This window comes from Leucopleurus acutus, assembly GCF_964270905.1.
Source record: "Leucopleurus acutus genome assembly, chromosome: 4".
NCBI lineage: Eukaryota > Metazoa > Chordata > Mammalia > Artiodactyla > Delphinidae > Leucopleurus > Leucopleurus acutus.
This window is the reverse complement of record NC_139146.1, coordinates 71,449,620-71,467,991: the sequence shown is the minus strand read 5'-3', so window position 1 is coordinate 71,467,991 and position 18,372 is coordinate 71,449,620. Positions and strand designations below refer to the sequence as shown.

The window sequence follows — 18,372 nt, the reverse complement described above, 5'->3', positions numbered from 1 at the left end:
TAGTCCTCTGCCTAGAGTAGAAGGTGTAGGGGTGTGTGTGTGTATACCAATACATATAGTCCATACATACACACACCTGCACAGTCTTCAAGCCTTCTGGTAGCCCAGTGGTGTAAGAAGGTTGCCGGGGGATCCAATGGCAAATTTATGTATGTATGTATGTATGTTTTCACTTAGTCTTCGTATCCTCAGTAAAGTACTTCCTCCTTCACCTGTATATGGTGTGCCCTAGTCCAGAAATCCTCTGATTTACTCACATCAGAAGAGACTTCTGGAAGTGAGGAGAGAGAGCTACCCAGTTACAGGAGGCAGAGGGGTAGATCTTGGGAACCAGCTACTTATGAAAGAGATTTTCAACCATTCTTGCCTTTTTTTTTTTTTGCGGTACGCGGACCTCTCACTGTTGTGGCCTCTCCCGTTGCGGAGCACAGGCTCCGGACGCACAGGCTGAGAGGCCATGGCTCACGGGCCCAGCCGCTCTGTGGCATGTGGGATCTTCCCAGACCGGGGCATGAACCCATGTCTCCTGCATCGGCAGGTGGACTCTCAACCACTGCACCACCAGGGGAGCCCCATTCTTGCCATTTTTAGCACCTCCTTCAACCCCTACTTCCAGAGGTACTTGAAGCCACTAATTCCTGACTTTTTGGAGGTTCAGCAGTATAGATACGGAAGCTTCTTGTTTCCTCCACTAACAGCTCTGGATTCAGCCTTCTTAACACTTGATTACTTCCTGTCCATTTGTTTTCCAGTATCCATAATTTTGTTGCTGTTGTCTCCTTACCCTCTTGGTCGTTAAGAGTACATTCCTTTTTAAAAATCACCTTCTCATTTTAGTGGAGTTTTGACATCTATAATTTGAAATCTTTTGTTCTTATTGAGCTATCCTAGGTTTTAAATTCATAGATAACTGTTTTGTTTATGATTACAGGAACTACTTCTAGTAGCAATACAATGGTAGCTCCCATGGACGGCAATCCCGATAATAAGCCCATAAAAGAGAATATTGAAGAGAGGTAAGTACTTCTCTGTTCTTCATTAGCCTGTCAGTTTGACGTATACAGATTATCATCAGCATAAATGATAATCTCTGCATTGGAATGTATATTTCATTGTGTTAAAATTCTAGTGAGGAAATATATTTCCATATTGGAAATTTTCCTCATTGACTATTTTAACATTAAAGTTGCTGGCATGCTAGATTTTTTAATATGCACTAATGGATGAATAGGTAGAGTATGGTCAGTCACTTTTTGTGTGGCTACATTTTTAAACTTTTCTAAATGGATATTTACTCTGCCTGTTTTATATGGAATAGGTTTCATCAGCACATTATTATCACAACAATTTAAGAAAAATCTTCAGGTAGAAATAATTGACTTCAAAGCTTAAGCTTTTGAATTGTAATGTGGAAATTAATATATATCATAGTAAACTTTAGTATTTTGTGTACTGTGTTCTTTTTTAAGCAAAGAAAGTGAAACATAAAGTACAAATACCACTTTACCATGAACTGTGACTAACTCAGTGATCATTCCCATAGCTATGTGCACCTAGACATCTACAGTGGACTAAACAGTCATTTAAATCGTCAACATCACAGACTAGAATCTCGATACAGTAGCAGCTCTGGAGGATCTTATGAAGAAGAAAAAAGTAATACATTCCAAATGTTTTTCTTTAATAACTGCGATGGCAAGGTGTATTATCATTATATTAATGTTAATAAATATATTCTTCCCGGAAGTTGTTTTTAAGAAGGGTATTTAACTGCCACTAGTGGTGTTCCAACATAATCTGAAATGTCTTGATTTTAAGAAGCAACGTAAGTGGGGGAAATACGTTTCAAAAGCACAGGTTCCCTGTAGATAAATCAAAAGGAACATAAGAATTCATTCTCAAGAAGCATCATAGAACAGACATTGACCAACAGGCTGCTTTTTTGAACAGATTTGAACTTTCGTGGGATTCACGTTTTACTAAAACGTTCTCCCTTGCAATTGCAAAATGAATAATGTGTCCGAGTCTCATTGTAACACTAAGGTAGGGTAGAATAGAAGCACAAGCCTTCAGACTGGAAGGGACCCTGAAGATGATCTGGTCCAATCTCCTCATTTTGCACACGATGGAACTGAGGCCCAGAGAGGTTAAGTGACTTACCCATGTCACACAGAACTCACATTTCCTGATGGCCTTTCTTACTGCACCCTGCAGCCCCACTGTGGTAGAGCAGATTTCCTTTGAAGATGGGTTTGTACTGGCCCTATCTCAGGAAATTTAGAACTGAGTAACTTACCAGAAGGTGCTTGTTACAAGGCAGCTTTACCCATAATGTGGTCTCATAGCTTGGACATCAATTGTGGAATCATGATGAAGTGTTCGTGTAGTTTTGCTTTGATTTAAAGGATGGAACCTGAATTGATAGCTCTTTTCTCGCTCTGATTTGCTTAATCTGATAAGATTTGTACCCATGTCTACCTAGCAAACATATGTCCAAATAGTGGGAAATTCTTTTTATCACTTTCCAGTGCTATAAATAGTTGGTGTTTTACTAGAGTTTGCTTATATTGGCGGAAAGTAGATGGTGTAGACAATGAGATCATTTTATTTTGATAGGTGATTCAATGCCACTTTATTCTAATTGGCGACTGAAAGTGATGGAGCATAATCAAGGAGAGCCACTACCCTTCCCACCAGCTGGAGGCTGCTGGTCACCACTGGTGGATTACTTGCCTGAAACGTCATCACCTGGATTACCTCTTCACAGGTGGACCACAGTGTCATTCCTATTTCATATGAGCCAAACCATTGTTTAACACTTCCAGCTTTCTTTACGCTGACAACACAAAACATAAGAAACCTTCTTTCTTTTGATACTGCAACAAATTCGATCCGTGCGTTTAGATTTTAAGAAATCTAAAAACTCACACTTCTCACTGTTTACAATTAGTATTACTAAATCTAATTCTGCTGCTGCTGCTTTTCTGGGTGTCTGGCATAGTTACTTGACCTTTCTGGGACCCAGTTACTACATCTGAAAAATATTATTTTCCGGTAGTAGGCAGTATTATTTGAATTGAGTTAAGCTGATTTCTATTTAGCAAAAATCACAATAGAACAGTTACCGCATTCTTTCGAAATGTATTATTGTACCAAACATGTACTGAACACCTACTATGTGGCAAGCAGTGTGCTAGGCCTTAGGGTTGAAGATGAAGAAAATATGGGCCTTGACTTCAAGGAGCCCTTAGCCAGATAGGTTTTTTCTAAAACTATCATGTAACAGTTTCTTCAGCTGTATTTCTTTTCTTCTTTTTTTCTTGAGAAATTGTATTTTTTCCATAAAAGACAATATTAAAATCTTCAAGTAATTTGCATAAAATTTTCTCTAGGTTTACTCTAGTGACACATGAATAATGCTCTTGTTTGTCATAGGTGTAACATAGCCGTCATCCTTTTGACGGATCTCATTATCGATCATAGTGTGAAGGTGGAATGGGGAAGCTACCTCCATCTTCTTCTTCATGCAGTCTTTATAGGTAATACATATTCGGCACTAATTCCTTCATTTTATATTTTTGTGATAATTGAAAGTCAGTATAGTATGTTTGTTTGCTTTTTACAGGTTGTATTTTATTTATTTTTTAGTTGAGGTAGAGTTGATTTACAGTATTAGTTTCAGGTGTACAAATAATGATTCAAAAAATTTTATAGATTCTACTCCATTTATAGTATTATAAAATGTCAGCTACATTCCTTGTGCTGTGCCATATACCTTTGTACCTTATTTATTTTGTACACAGTAGTTTGTATCTCTTAATTCCCCACCCCTACCTTGCCCCCCTGCCCCCCCCCCCCGCTTCCCTCTCCTCACTGGTAACCAACTAGTTTCTTCTTTATATCAGTTAGTCGGCTTCTGTCTTGCTGTATTCACTAGTTTGTTTTATATTTTAGATTTCACTTATAAGTGATAACATACAGTATTTGTCTTTTTCTGTCTGACATTTCACTGAGCATAATACCCTCCAGGTCTATCCATGTTGCTGCAAATGGCATTATTTCATTCTTTCTTATGGCTGAGTAGTAGTCCATTGGGTACATAGACCACATTGTCTTTATCCATTCATCTGTTGATAGACACTTAGGTTGCTTCCATGTCGTGGCTGTGGTAAATAATGCTGCTGTGAACATTGGGGTGCATGTATCTTTTCTAGTGTTTTTGTTTTCTCTGGGTATGTGCTCAGGAGTGGGCTTGCTGGGTCATATATGGTTGCTCTATTTTTAGTTTTTTGAGGAATCTCTATATTGTTCTCCACAGTGGGAAAGGAGATATGGTTTCAAGAAAGTTTCTTCCTATTTCTCTATTTTCTGTATGTTATTTCCATGACACTTTTTACCGTGATTCTTGTGGTCTAGAGCAGAGTTATTCCTAGCCTCTCCTTTAACCACAAACAAGTCTATTATACCCATTCCTATCATACAGGAGGGCAGGAAAAACTCTGTAGCAGGAATAAAATTAATTTACCTCTGGGACTGGGAACTTTCAGAGTAAATGGAAAATTGAGACGGGTACTAAGTGTTTCCCAAAAGAATTAGATTGTGGGCAGTCTGATTATTACAGCTAAAACTCCACTGTGCCCTCTGTAACAAACATGTGGGATCCACCACATCAGCAACACTTTTCATGCTTGTAGGATTGCTCTCCTGAAGCAAGTCAAAATAGCCATCTTCTCCTAAATTTTCCTGATATGTACACATATTATATAGGCACTGCTTCCTTCTTTCAGTAAGCAAACATCTCCTGACTTTCTATTGTGTTCTAGGCACAAAAAATGCTTGCCTTTAAAAGTTCTTTTACATCTACTGTTATGTAACAGAGTATTAGTTTCTAAGAGATTGCTAAATTTTAGACATAAAACACACTGGAAATTTGTCTTGATTCTCCCTAGTCCAGTAGGACAATAGGCTATTGTAAAAGTGTATACACACTGTAGGCCAATAAAGAACTTGATTGATGTACTATGTCATCTTTCACAAAATATTTTATATAATTTCTGCTTTTCTTTTTAAAATATGAGTTTGATAGCAAGAATACTCACTATTTCTCTTTACTGATGATGATTTTCTACTGTTCTCTATAGGGTTTGACCACTGCCACCCTGAGGTGTATGAACATTGTAAACGCCTGCTTCTGCACTTGTTAATAGTAATGGGATCCAACAGTAACATCCGAACTGTTGCTTCTGTCCTTCTCAGGAACAAGGAGTTTAATGAGCCCAGGGTGCTTACAGTCAAACAAATTGCACACTTAGATTATACTTTCACAGGTATTTGCTTTAAAAGTACACTTTGGGGCTCCCCTGGTGGCGCAGTGGTTGAGAGTCCGCCTGCCGATGCAGGGGACACGGGTTCGTGCCTCGGTCCGGGAAGATCCCACATGCCGCGGAGCGGCTGGGCCCGTGAGCCATGCCCGCTGAGCCTGCGCGTCCAGAGCCTGCGTTCCGCAACAGGAGAGGCCACAACAGTGAGAGGCCCGCGTACCGCAAAAAAAAAAAAAAAAAAAAAAAAAAGTACAGTTTGAAACTGGAACCGTACTTCGTTAATTTGGGATCCTGCATTAGAGAACATCAACTGAGGTTGAGATACTAGAGAATATTTTTTAATGTAGTTTTATTATTTTAAGTACCATTGACATTATTAATTCATAGAAGAAGGAATTAAACGTGGAGTATTTGAATCTCTCTTACCTTTAAGGGTCTTTGTCATAAAAATGTTAAACTCTCCACATGTAAGTTAAAGGTACAATGAAAGAGTGGCTTAATTTGTTGAGCACTGGTTATGACAAAGATGGTGAACTTGTATTAGATTCCCCCTACTCTCAAGATCTGAAAAATTGACAAAGGAAGACATTTAAAATTTTTATTCACTCATTTATACTGATTGCACTTAAAATGTTGTACATCTTGAAGTCTAGTAAGTTCCAAATTATGTATTTTGAAGTAGTGAGGTCCAAATTAATGAGACTTTAATGTAAAATTTATTTCACTGTTGATGTGAATTTGTTTGACTTTTCAAGTTATATTTTCTTTTTCCCTAATAGCCCTAACTTATTTATTTCATTCATCAGTATCATCAGGTTTATAATAGATGATCTAGAAAAAAATTGGTTTTTAAAAATTGAAATAAAATTACTTTTTTTTCCTAATCATATAATGCCACATAACAGGGTTAATAACGTTTTAAAGTTACTTACTTAAAGCCCTGTTATTTACTTAAAAACCTGTAGTTAGTGAGAAAACATCTATTAGTAAACTTATTCGCCTTTTTAAACCATGATTAAAAGGTGAATGGAATAAAGTTTACTGCCTTTTTTTATGTTAAAGCATTTCTATTCAAAATTTCATAGTTTGGTTTTAAGGCTCCTTTTGCTATTTTGTAAATGTGGGCATTAGTAATGACCTTTAGAATTATTTAATAATTGACATAATATCAATATAACAGATAGACTTTAAAATTGTCCTTGTTTAAGTAAAGTGAAGCAGAAAGCATAGACTCCTTAACATAAGAAATTAAAAGTCAGTTCTCATTATATATAGAAGTGTGAATGGCAACCTATGTTGAGGAAATATGCCAAAATATTAGGAAACTGCCAGTTTCAACTTTGTCCAGCAGATGGCAGCACAGGACTGCATAGCAAGTCCAAATCGTTAAGTTTGACTGAGAGGCTCCGAAAACAACGTTTGCTCAAAAACTCACTCAGTGTAATTTGGTGCTTGTGGGGCTCACTTCTTTGAGGGTTGTGGGAGATTGCTTCCATCTGGGCATTCACGCCCCGCGTCTCTTTCAGCAGGTGTTAGCGATTTTATACCTGATTACCAGCCCTCCCCCATGACCGACTCAGGGCTCAGCTCAAGTTCTACCTCCTCTAGTATCAGCTTAGGAAATAACAGCGCTGCCATTTCACATCTGCACACCACCGTCCTCAGCGAGGTCGACATCTCAGTAGAGCAGGATGGAAAAGCCAAAACCCTCATGGAATTCATTACCTCAAGGTAACGTTTGCAGCTCCTACCATTCCTGACGCGTAGCTGCGTTAAGTCATGGTTTCATTTGTCAGCTTCAGCGAACCCTATTTTGTTTTCCAAAGGGTCATTGATTTGGAATAGGCAGGTTTGTATTGTGCAATATTTAGAGAATTTGATGCAACCAGAGACTTTCTTCTTTTGCTCACACTGTTATACCTAAGGAGGGCCTTAATCATGACTAGATACCAGGTACCCAAAGAGGATACAGTACTATCTGAATATATATTTCTGCCTCCATTAGCTACATTAACATTCAATCTTCAAATATTTATTTATGGCCTACTCTTTGCAAAAGCACTATAAATAAAGAAGAAACGTAGGTGGGGAGAAAGGGGCTAGTATACCACAGCAAGAGCAAAATCACAGACGTGTGAGAAAACAAAGTATTTTTGGAACTGGTGAGTAATCCAGCCTGAGTGTAATGTGGAGGAATTTCTAGACAAGCTGGAGGGCCATGAAGCCCTGGCCAGAGGTTATAGATCTTTTAAGAAAGGGGACATTATCAAAAATCTTTGAGCTGGATGGGGAGGGTGAAGGACCCAATTAAATAAATATGTTGACATGCCGTGGGGCGGCTGGGCCGGTGAGCCATGGCCGCTGAGCCTGCGCATCCGGAGCCTGTGCTCCGCGGCGGGAGAGGCCACAACAGTGAGAGGCCTGCGTACGCGCAAAAAAATATATATGTTGAGAAAATCAGTCTCATAGCAAAGTATGTGATGAATTAGAGGTGTTACGTCCTAGAGGCAGCATGACCACATCTTTTTTCCAGGGCACTTTGGGCCTATGGCAATAAGGGGCCTAACCCTTACTAACCAAGCTGGTGAATGCAAAGATATTTTAAAGAAAGAATCGACAAGTAGTTTTAACTTATAGATTATTTTATTTGCATTACAGTCCAAATACAGTCTAGCCTCTACAAACGAGACTGTTTTGACCTGTAATACCTAAGCAGTAACCGGTACTCTTCTCACTTGGCAAAATTTGCCATCTTTTCCTGCTGCCTCTGAGAGAATTTGACTGTAACAATGGAAGACTTTGAAATTATACGTAACTTGGATCTTCCTATACTTGCTCTAGATCATTACATACCCAAGTACATAAATAGTAGCAGTAGGCTGTGTGACATGCTGTTTGATTTATTCAACTGCTATCCTTTCTAACTGCAAAAGCACATTTTAGGTGAGTATGAGCTAAACCTTAATTAAGTTTAAAAACCAAGGGAATCATGTCTGTTCTCTGTTTTCAGAAAAAGAGGGCCCCTTTGGAACCATGAGGATGTTTCTGCCAAGAATCCTAGCATAAAGAGTGCTGAGCAGTTAACTACATTTTTGAAACATGTGGTTTCTGTTTTTAAGCAGTCAAGCTCAGGTATCTTTTAATAATCATTTCAGATAGTATTTACTTTCAAGCTGGTCTTTTAGTGTGATCTCAAAACTTACGATAATGTTTAGCAAAAAGTTGACCAGTTGACATGTCTAAATTTTCAAAAGTTTCAGACAGGTTTTCTTTTTTACTTACTAGTGATAACAGATTTGTTCTGGTTGAAGAAAAACTGTTACTACTTAAAAATAAGAATGCTACTTTGACGCTCTGGGGTTCTTAGTTTGGTGTAAGACGGCATAATAAAATTACAATATAATTGTTTATTATGAAACAATTATATTGAAGGAACATAGGTAGAGATGACAAACTCTTAAATTATTTTTTATACTGGTTTGGGCTTCGATCTAAAATTTAACACATTCTGAAAATTATAGTAAAATGTATCTAAAACAGTGGTTCTTAGCTAGGGGTGATTTTGCTTCTCAGGACATTTTGCAATGTCTGGAGACATATGTGTCACAATTAGGGGGTGCGGGGCAAGTGGTTAGTACTGGTGTCCACTTGGGTAGAGGCTAGGGATTCTGCTACACAGACACACACTACAAAGGATAGCCTTCACGACAAAGAATTATCTAGCCAAAATGTCAGTAATGCTGGGGCTGAGAAACCCTGTTCTCAGGGATTACTTCCCTGGAGATTAGAATGAAGAGTCATCTAAAGTGCAGATGGAATTTAATAAAAAGAAAAAGCATTGACTTATGAAATATTAGTGCCCACCCAGTTTGCCAGGTATTGTGCTGGCACTGGGTTTAACATGGTTATTAGCCTCTGATCCTAACCCCTATATATATCCTGAAAAACAAGCACTTACTTGTTTCCTTTGCTTTCACAGAAGGAATTCATTTGGAACATCATCTTAGCGAGGTTGCTCTGCAGACAGCACTTTCTTGTTCTTCTCGACACTATGCTGGGAGATCCTTTCAGATTTTCAGGGCCCTTAAGCAGCCTCTTTCGGCAACTACACTTTCTGATGTTCTCTCCAGACTTGTAGAAACTGTAGGGGATCCAGGAGAAGATGCACAGGTAGTTCATTCAATTCTTTCAGCAAGTATCGAGCACTCCTCATTGTCAAGGACTTATTGCCAAATGTAAATCATGGCAGGTAGAGCAAGATAATGGTTGTATAGAATTACTGATGTCGGATGCTAACAAGCAGAGAATTAAGAAACAAAGTTGTGTAATTAATGTTTAATAACACACTAATTGAATTAAATAGTGCCTATCAGAAACAGCTTTATCACACACACCCAGATATTATTCTGAGATGACCGCAAGGTATAAGAGGAATTTAAAGTTAGATGTAAACTAGAACACTGAATTTCATTTGTTAAGATAAATTAAGTGAAATACTGCAATAGAGAGCTTACGTAGGTCTGTACAGACTCATGACTTTATTAACACTGTTTTAGACACCGAGGATACAGTAATGAACAAGACAAAGTTCCTGGCATTCTGGAGCTCACATTTCATTGGGGAAACAAGCCTTTAATCCACCAATAAAGTATAATACAAGTTTACTTAGTGATGAATGCTGTGAAAGTAATAAGGTAGAGTAACAGGTTAAAGAATGATGGGGGAGAGGATTATTTATTTATTTATTTATTTATTTATGATCATCTGAGAAGAAGAGTTTTGAACACATGTTTAAATGAAGTGAGCCCTGTGATAATCTGGGGAAGAGGGCAGAGGGAAACAGGACTAACAAGTGCAAAGGGCCTGAGGCAGAAGCAATCGGCTTTTTAAAGGAACATCAGGGGAATTCCCTGGCGGTCCAGTGGTTAGGACTGACTCGGCGCTTTCACTGCTGGGGCCCAGGGCTCAATCCCTGGTCAGGGAACTAACATCCCGCAAGCCTCATGGCTCAGCCAAAAATTAAAATAAAACAAAATAAAGGAACATCAAGCAAACCAATGTGGCTAGAACATACTGGTTGGGGACCTCCAGAGGCAGGAGATTGATGAGGTAAGCAGGTCCAGATCATGTGAGGCCAAGGGGGTTCTGGTGGGAGGTGGGAGTTTACTCTGAACTGATGGGAAACCGCCCATTGGTTTTAAAAGGAAGGTGATGGATATGACTTGCTTTTTTTAAACACTCACTCTGTAGGCTAGGTGGAATCCTTAGGAAGGCAAGAGAGGTCAGTTAAGAGGCTCTCTGTAAGAGTCCAGGCCAAAATGATGATAGTTTGGATTAAGGGGAGCTATGGAGGTAGAGAAAAGGAAGTCAGATTTGGGATTTATTTTTAAAGTAATATTTTCAAGATGCTGATGGATTCAATTTAGATGTGAGAGAAAGAAACAAGGATGGCTCCTAGATTTCTGACCCAGGTAATTTTGGGTGCATCGTGTTGCCAGTGTAATCAGTTTATACCATTAGTTTGATGCATTCTCATCCATCAGCAAGATCACGTTGCTCGAGAGTTTATTTTGTAATATTAATGTGGAGTTTGTTCTATTTTGAAATCTCATCAGGAAGTGCATTGCAGTTTCTTCTTTCCAGAGTATGATTAATTAAGATCTGCCTTTTTTTCTAGGGATTTGTGATTGAGCTTCTTCTCACGTTGGAATCTGCAATTGATACTTTGGCTGAAACCATGAAGCATTACGATCTTCTTTCTGCCCTTTCTCAGTAAGAACTGAAAAACTAGGCAACCGGCAGACTTGTATTTAGACCTTCAATAGCTAAATATGTGTAATACTATATTGTTCTAATATCGGCAGTGAGAGTACTACCCTTAAATTCAGATGGATTGCCGGTGGGAAAATGAGCCTCAGACAGTGAGACGTGTGAAAGCTCACGGGGCCAGTATGCGGCAGTGCCGTTCCTCTGACACCCTAGTCAGAGACCTTTCTGCTGTGCCACTCGGCTTCAGCCTCAGTGACAGGCTGTATTACTGCCACACTCAACATCCTCTTGTCACCCCAGCAGGGACTCACACCTTCCACATACTGTTCCTTCTCCCTGGACCAGCCTCTCTTCGAACTTTGTCTTCCTTGCAAATCCCAAATTGGTTTATCCTTCAAGTCCCGTCTTAATATCACCTCCTAGCTAAGTATTTCTAACTGCCCCAGGGGAATGCTAAGCGTTCCATCCTTTGGGATCTCACAGTATTTTCTTAATATTTTCATAACAGCAACTAACAGGCTCTCATTTATCCATTTCCATGGACTTTAATGTTCCTAGCATTTTGCATACTGCTGGCACACGTAGAAAGTATTCTGTAATTATTTTTTAATCAATGATAATTAGATGTGAGGGAGAAGGAGAAATCAAAACTAAATTGTTGAGCTTGGTTCTTTTGGAGAGAATGTGAATTGACAGAAATAGGGACATCAGGACCTTTGAGTCTGGGGGTGAGACAAACGAGGCCTGCTTTGGACGTAATATGTACTAAATCCCAGAGCTGAAAGTTATCAGCGATAACTATGGCAGAATTTTCGCTTCAAATCAAACCTCATCCAACCCAGAGTAGCCACAGTGGAAAAGATACTGTTGTACATTTTAATAGGGAGGAAAGAACTGAAATTGGGTTAAGCAAAGTCAGATATACTTAAAAATGATTTTTCCTGGTAACAGTTACCATTTTGCAGTGTTTTCAAGAGTACAGTTAATGTAGCAAAAGAAGCGATTGTGCATGGATTCATCTTTTTTTTTTCTTTCTTTTCTTTCTTTTTTTTTTTTTTAAAGAACCTCATACCATGATCCTCTAATGGGAAACAAGTATGCAGCTAACAGGAAAAGCACTGGACAACTCAATCTAAGCACAAGTCCCATTAATAGTAGCAGTTATTTGGGATATAGCAGTAATGCAAGAAGTAACTCTTTGAGGTTAAGTTTAATTGGTGACCGAAGAGGTGACCGGCGGCGGAGTAATACACTGGATATAATGGATGGACGGCTCAACCACAGCAGTAGCTTAGCGAGGACTCGAAGCCTTTCCTCCCTGAGAGAGAAAGCCGTGTATGATGTGCAGCCCACTACTGAGCCTGCCAGCTTGATGGCCACCATTTTTTGGATAGCAGCATCTTTATTAGAATCAGATTATGAATATGAATACCTCCTGGCTCTCAGACTTCTCAACAAACTGCTGATCCACCTGCCTTTGGAAAAATCAGAGAGTCGAGAGAAGATTGAAACCGTACAAAGCAAACTGAAGTGGAATAATTTCCCAGGCCTTCAGCAGCTCTTCCTTAAGGGTTTTACCTCAGTATCCACACAGGAAATGACAGTGCACCTCCTGAGTAAACTCATTGCTGTCTCCAAACACACGTTGGTGGATCCTTCCCAGTTGTCAGGTGATGTGACTTGAATTGCACCAACTCTTCGCTTTTCTTTAATATAGTGAAATGTAAACTAATTGTTGGTTTTGAAATCTACTAATTTCTGCTTTTCCACAAACAGTTATGGTTTTCTTAATATGTGAGATAGCTTAAATTCTTTGGTAAAAGCAAAAAAAAAAAAAAAATTTTTTTTTTTAGAAGATCAAGTACTCCAGGAAATAAAAAGAAAATGGTTTTTGTGAACCATGAAAAAAAAAATCCTTTAATTTTTAAAATAATGTGCAATAAAATTGGTTGTTTGCTTTTTTTTTTTTTGATAGGCTTTCCTCTTAACATCCTTTGCTTATTGCCTCACTTAATCCAGCATTTTGACAGCCCAACTCAGTTTTGCAAAGAAACAGCTAGTCGAATAGCAAAGGTAAGCAAATGTGATGCTGGAAGATAACACTTTAGGGAATTTTCTCTGGAGTTTATCTTAAGGGGGGAAGTCTCTTGAAAATCCTTTTACTGTCACTTCCTATCTAAATTTTTATTCTTTTATGCATATGAAGGAGTAATATAGTAATGATATGTTAGCTGCTCAAATGACAGTGAATAAAATTATTTGTTTAGAGTAGCTCTCCTCTGAGTCTGAATCTTTTTCTGCTCTGTTTCCCTACTTTATCCTCTGTCAGTTTCCAAGTCATTCATTCATTTGCCCCCCAGATATGTACTGAGCCCTGGATCAGGTGCTAGAAATACAATGATAATCAGAGTAAATAGAATCCTTAGCCCTATGGGCCTTAGGATGGCAGTGCAGTCAAGTAAGTAGACCATCACCGTAGAGTCTGGTGACTTCGCAATGGGAGAACAGAATATTCTAGGGACACATAAAGCAAAAGTCTGCCTGGGGGAAGTCATATCTAAGTGGACTTGAAGGGCAAATAAGAGTAACCAAAATAAGGTCCCTGGATGAGAAACAAGAGCAGGGCTGAAGGTAGAAATTTTCCAGGCAGGAGAAATTGCATGTGCAAAGGCCCTGCGGAAGAAGAGGGCACAATGTATTTTTTGATTCTGAAAGTTCTCTCTCCCTTTATGTTTGCCTTTTTCCTTCTAACATTCTCTTTATCTTCTCTCTCTGCTCCCTTCATTCTTTTCTCTTCCTTATTTGACTCTTTCCCTCCCATCATATATTTCTTAAACACATATGTAGCTATTTTTAAATCGTTTGTGAACATTTGTTTAAAAGTTTTATAGCTCTTAGTCTTAATTGTAAAAGAATATGATGTTGACATTTTATCTATTTAGTAACTTCCTCTTAAGAACAATAAAGAGATCACAAATACCTTACCTTCGGCTTAAACTTAATTCTTAACTAATTTTATTTTATATATTTATTTTTTTTGGTCACATTGAGTCTTGGAAAAAAAACTTTTCAGGCTGAAAATACAAACAGTTACAAGAAGGAGTTATAGGAATTTACAAGTAATATACATACAACAGGAAATCAGGTGAACTGGAGGGGGTGACTCAATAGTAATATAAGTAAGATAACCTGGCTAAAGCACTGGGAGAAAAATCAGAGAAGTCTGCAACGGAAGGGAACAAGCAAGTAAACTTCTCTGGAAGAGCTTTTTGTATAAGCAGTTTTTTGCAAACCTGAGATTCAGTTAGCAAGTAGCGCAGCAGTAGATGGAAGGAGCAGGCTTCTAGAAAACCACATAAAACACCCATCCCTCTATGGCCCCATTTCAATACTGTTAAGTGCAAATTTATCTCTGGGTGCCAATGGAGTGAAAAAAGACTGCCAACCCAATTGATCACTACCCAATAACAAGAGTAAGAACATTTTCATTATCTGGATAGAAAATGTTTAATAAGTGACAAGAAAATATTTAATAAAATTTGCTGTTGAATCCATCCTTACTTAAATTTCTAAATAGATATGGAGAAATTCTTAACCATTTTAAAAGCATGTATTTAAAAAGAAGAGCCATTATCATAGTTCATGGAGACATATCTTAGTTTTGAAAATGATGGTTTGTACTAAAAAACCCAACAACATGTATTTGCATTAATGAGGTCTAAAAGTGATTTTTTAAATAATTTATTAAAACGACTTTCATTTTAATATTCTAATAACACACCATTAGGAAAATGTAAACAAAGATTTTATTTTTTTCTACATGAGGGGTAAGAAAGAAAATATAAGGAAAGAATGTATATTGGCTTATTTGGGGGTTTTAAGGAAGTAAAAAGCATAAATCCCTTGATAGGGGAAGTAGAAGCATTTGAGATTGGCAGCGGAAGTGCTGAGTAATTTGCTGAGTGTTAGGTCAGGTGAGAAGCACAGCGTGACTGGAAGGCCATAGAAGGCCCTTGAGCTCCAAGCCTCTGCTGTCCTGACCGAGGCAAAGCACAGGAAAGTCCCAAATATCTTTTATGTTTTTAAGAAATCAAATATGTGGCTTGCTGATAGTCATAAACTGCTATTAAGTCTGTTTTCTTCCTGTTGAGCTGCACACAAAGGTTCCCTCTGTGGCCTTTCAGCAACCTGCAGGATGTGAACTAAATTGATTCCTTAATTGTTCTCTCACTTAAACTGTTGAGAATAATTTTCTGCCATTATGTGCTTCCTCATTATGCAAATATCACTCTTTCTACTGTTTGTGCCCTTGGAGAGCACAGAATTTCAAAATGAGGCAACACTTAGGACAAATATTGTCCTTTTTAGCTATTCATTATGGCAAAAATAGTATGCTAAAAAAGTTTGTTATAAAACATACTCTTTTTTGGCTCGTATTTTAACCTGGTAATTCCAAAGTTCCAAAATTAAATCTAAGCCATTTGCTTTACTATAAAATTACACAGCCTATTATTCCAAAGAACTTTCTTCTGTTTCAAAAAATAGGTTCTTAAAAAATCATTCTTTCAAAAAATATTCTTTAAGACTATAAGAATTCTATAGGAATACCTTATCCTTCAGGATAAGATTAGAATTTACTCTAAACTATAAAAATTTTTGCTGAAGGATAACAAATTTTGAAATTATAAAGTTATGTGGTTTTTTTAAAAAATAGTGTGATAAATTATTATATTTTGAAACACGAATCAGAAATATCAAACAACTTTTCTTTTTTCTTCCTGGTGTCTGTTTTATGAGTAAAAGGCTAATGGCATGAAAACAGCTGCTTTTAATGATTTTATAAAATAACTTCCAAGGTACTGTATTAGTCTCTGCATAGTCTTGCATGCCTTCATATCTTGGGCCTACATTTGTTGATTCAGATTCTGTAGTACCGTATCACGCAAAGTCTAGGAAGTCAGTACACTTTGCAGTAGCCTGTAAATGATTGGCCAAGGACCTTAAGAGCTTTAGGTGATTTCCTGAAGAGTAGCTTGACGTCCACACTGGAGATTGCCATTCACTGGAGATGCAGGACTCAAACGTTTTATCAGTCCTCCAATGAAGTCCTTTGACTGAATCACACAGGTTGAGGCTTCTGCAGTTGACTGCCCTAGTGAGATACCCTGGACAGCTTGAGACTAAAGCATTTCTTCTTTGGCGTAGCAGCTCCGAACCTCGCTGAGGATTCCCACGTTGAGCCTGCCTGTTTAGTTATTTGTGCACTGAACCGTATATAGATTTTACAAAACAAAACTCTTTTTACGAAATGACACACAGGGTTTACAAAAACATTTGGGTTTTTACCAAAGACATTTTACATCAGACTGAAAAAAAGCCATACTACTTAACACCCACGGAAGTGCTTGACATATTAATCCTCTCCGTATGATCTAAGGCATTCTCTTAAGAACGCCTTGTGCTTTTTCCTCTTCTGTTTAACTTCTCTACCATATTGAAATAAAATGCATTAACTCTTCAACATATATATCTAAATTGATGCATTAAATAAATACATTTAGTATAAAATCAAACTTAACTGTCTTTAAGTGAATGAAATTTTTGCTTGCTTTTTTAGGTTTGTGCAGAAGAAAAATGCCCAACGCTTGTCAATCTGGCTCACATGATGAGTCTGTACAGTACGCACACGTATTCCAGAGACTGTTCTAACTGGATCAACGTAGTGTGTAGATACCTGCATGACTCCTTCTCAGATACTACGTTTAGTCTTGTGACTTATCTTGCAGAGGTAAATTCACTCCCCCAAAAAAGGATTTTTCAACTGCTCTGTGGCAAAATTTTCAAATAGAGTTTATTTCTAGAAGCAGCACTGATGCTAATTAATCTTCAAATTTTCTTTGAGAGTGAATATAGGTAACATCTTTTTTTGAAGAAAAATATAGGTAATATCTCTCAAGTAAGGAGCAAGTTTTTATAAAGGTTTTTTTTTTTTTTTTCATTTTCAGTGTTTATTTCCTCATTCACTGTCCTTAAGTGACATTAAACTCATAATGATATAAACCTCACCTTTATTTCAAAAGGCAAATGGGTTTTTTCCTGGTCTTGATCCTAGGGAATGGTTATCTTTTTGTTTCTACAAAACCAGCTCTTGGCTTTGAGATCCTTTCTAGAATAGTAATACAGCATGCAAAGTCATTTCTGCTGGGCAAGTTTTAATTTTGATTAAAACTATATTTTGATTAAAACTATATTTTGATTAAAACTATATTTCCTTCCTAATGTAAAATATGATTTGGGGGGGAGTAAATAGAATTTTTAAATCTGGTGATAGAACAGCATGAAAAGTCAATACAGTTCACCTTGAACAACGCAGGAGTTAAGGGTGCCAAGCCTCCACACGGTCAGATCCACATGTAACTTACAGTCAGCCCTCCACATCCCTGATTCAACCAACTGTGGGTCCTGTAGTGCTGTAGTATTTACTGCTGAAAAAAACCTACATATAAGTGGACCATGCAGTTCAAACCTGTTATTCAAGGGTCGACTGTATTTATTTGTTGAAGAACTGACTTCGTGCCTAGAAAAGTAAATTATTGAGTAGAGAGCCACGAGGAGACCCTCAAAAGGAAGAAATTCCTAGTCACTAAAAATGTTTGTCAGTGATACGTTCCTTTTCAGAAAGTTGACCTCTGGCAGCTAAACCTAACACACTGTACAAACTTAAATTACTTGTAACTCCATAAACATTTTAAGTATTGCTCATAGCACTGTTTAACTTAGCTAAGTCACTGATGGTGAGCATCGTAAAGTGCTCAGGACTGGTGTGGAGTTTTAAGGTGTTGGTTTGGGTGGGTTTACTCCCATCGACTTTATATTTAGGTGAGCCAACAGCGTGAGCCCTCTGCCTGAGAGCTTCCTAACCTGAATGAATGCGCATCGCTAGGTTATCTTATACCTACACCTTTAGGACAAGAGCCAACATAAAGCCAGACCTCCTTAACTGGCTTTGAATTTAAGTGCCTTAGTCTAGCTTTCGCTTTTGCGCCACCATAAAGTTCAACACTAAAGCAACACTAGCGCTCCCTGAAGACCCATCATGGGGTTCTAAGGTCTGGCACTGGCCTGCTGGGTACCACATGTGGGCCATGTAGTTCCAGTCTACAGAGAGAATGCTTTGTCTCCAATGTTACTCTTACTAGTGTAAGTTATCCTTGTTTTATGATTATTAATAACTCTCAAATTATTACTAACAACAGTACTAAAATTAATTACACATATTTAG

The 18,372-nt window shown here is 37.9% G+C and overlaps 1 protein-coding gene across 10 annotated transcripts in view; it reads left to right on the top strand.

The window, feature by feature from the left end:
* The window catches only part of FRYL (FRY like transcription coactivator), a 244,013-nt gene that overhangs the window by 186,577 nt on the left and 39,064 nt on the right, over positions 1 to 18,372 (top strand). For 9 of the 10 annotated variants that reach the window (XR_014326144.1, XM_082837769.1, XM_082837765.1 and 6 more), the window contains 12 exons: positions 932 to 1,016; positions 1,544 to 1,656; positions 2,617 to 2,767; positions 3,436 to 3,539; positions 5,142 to 5,327; positions 6,848 to 7,052; positions 8,332 to 8,453; positions 9,301 to 9,491; positions 10,999 to 11,093; positions 12,153 to 12,760; positions 13,066 to 13,163; positions 16,708 to 16,878. Coding sequence is in view for 9 of the 10 variants with exons in the window: in XM_082837769.1 (XP_082693895.1) it covers positions 932 to 1,016; positions 1,544 to 1,656; positions 2,617 to 2,767; positions 3,436 to 3,539; positions 5,142 to 5,327; positions 6,848 to 7,052; positions 8,332 to 8,453; positions 9,301 to 9,491; positions 10,999 to 11,093; positions 12,153 to 12,760; positions 13,066 to 13,163; positions 16,708 to 16,878 (2,129 nt within the window). In the remaining variant the exon portion in view is untranslated. The remainder of the gene's footprint in view (positions 1 to 931; positions 1,017 to 1,543; positions 1,657 to 2,616; positions 2,768 to 3,435; positions 3,540 to 5,141; positions 5,328 to 6,847; positions 7,053 to 8,331; positions 8,454 to 9,300; positions 9,492 to 10,998; positions 11,094 to 12,152; positions 12,761 to 13,065; positions 13,164 to 16,707; positions 16,879 to 18,372) is intronic. The other variant, XM_082837762.1, reaches the window with a different exon arrangement.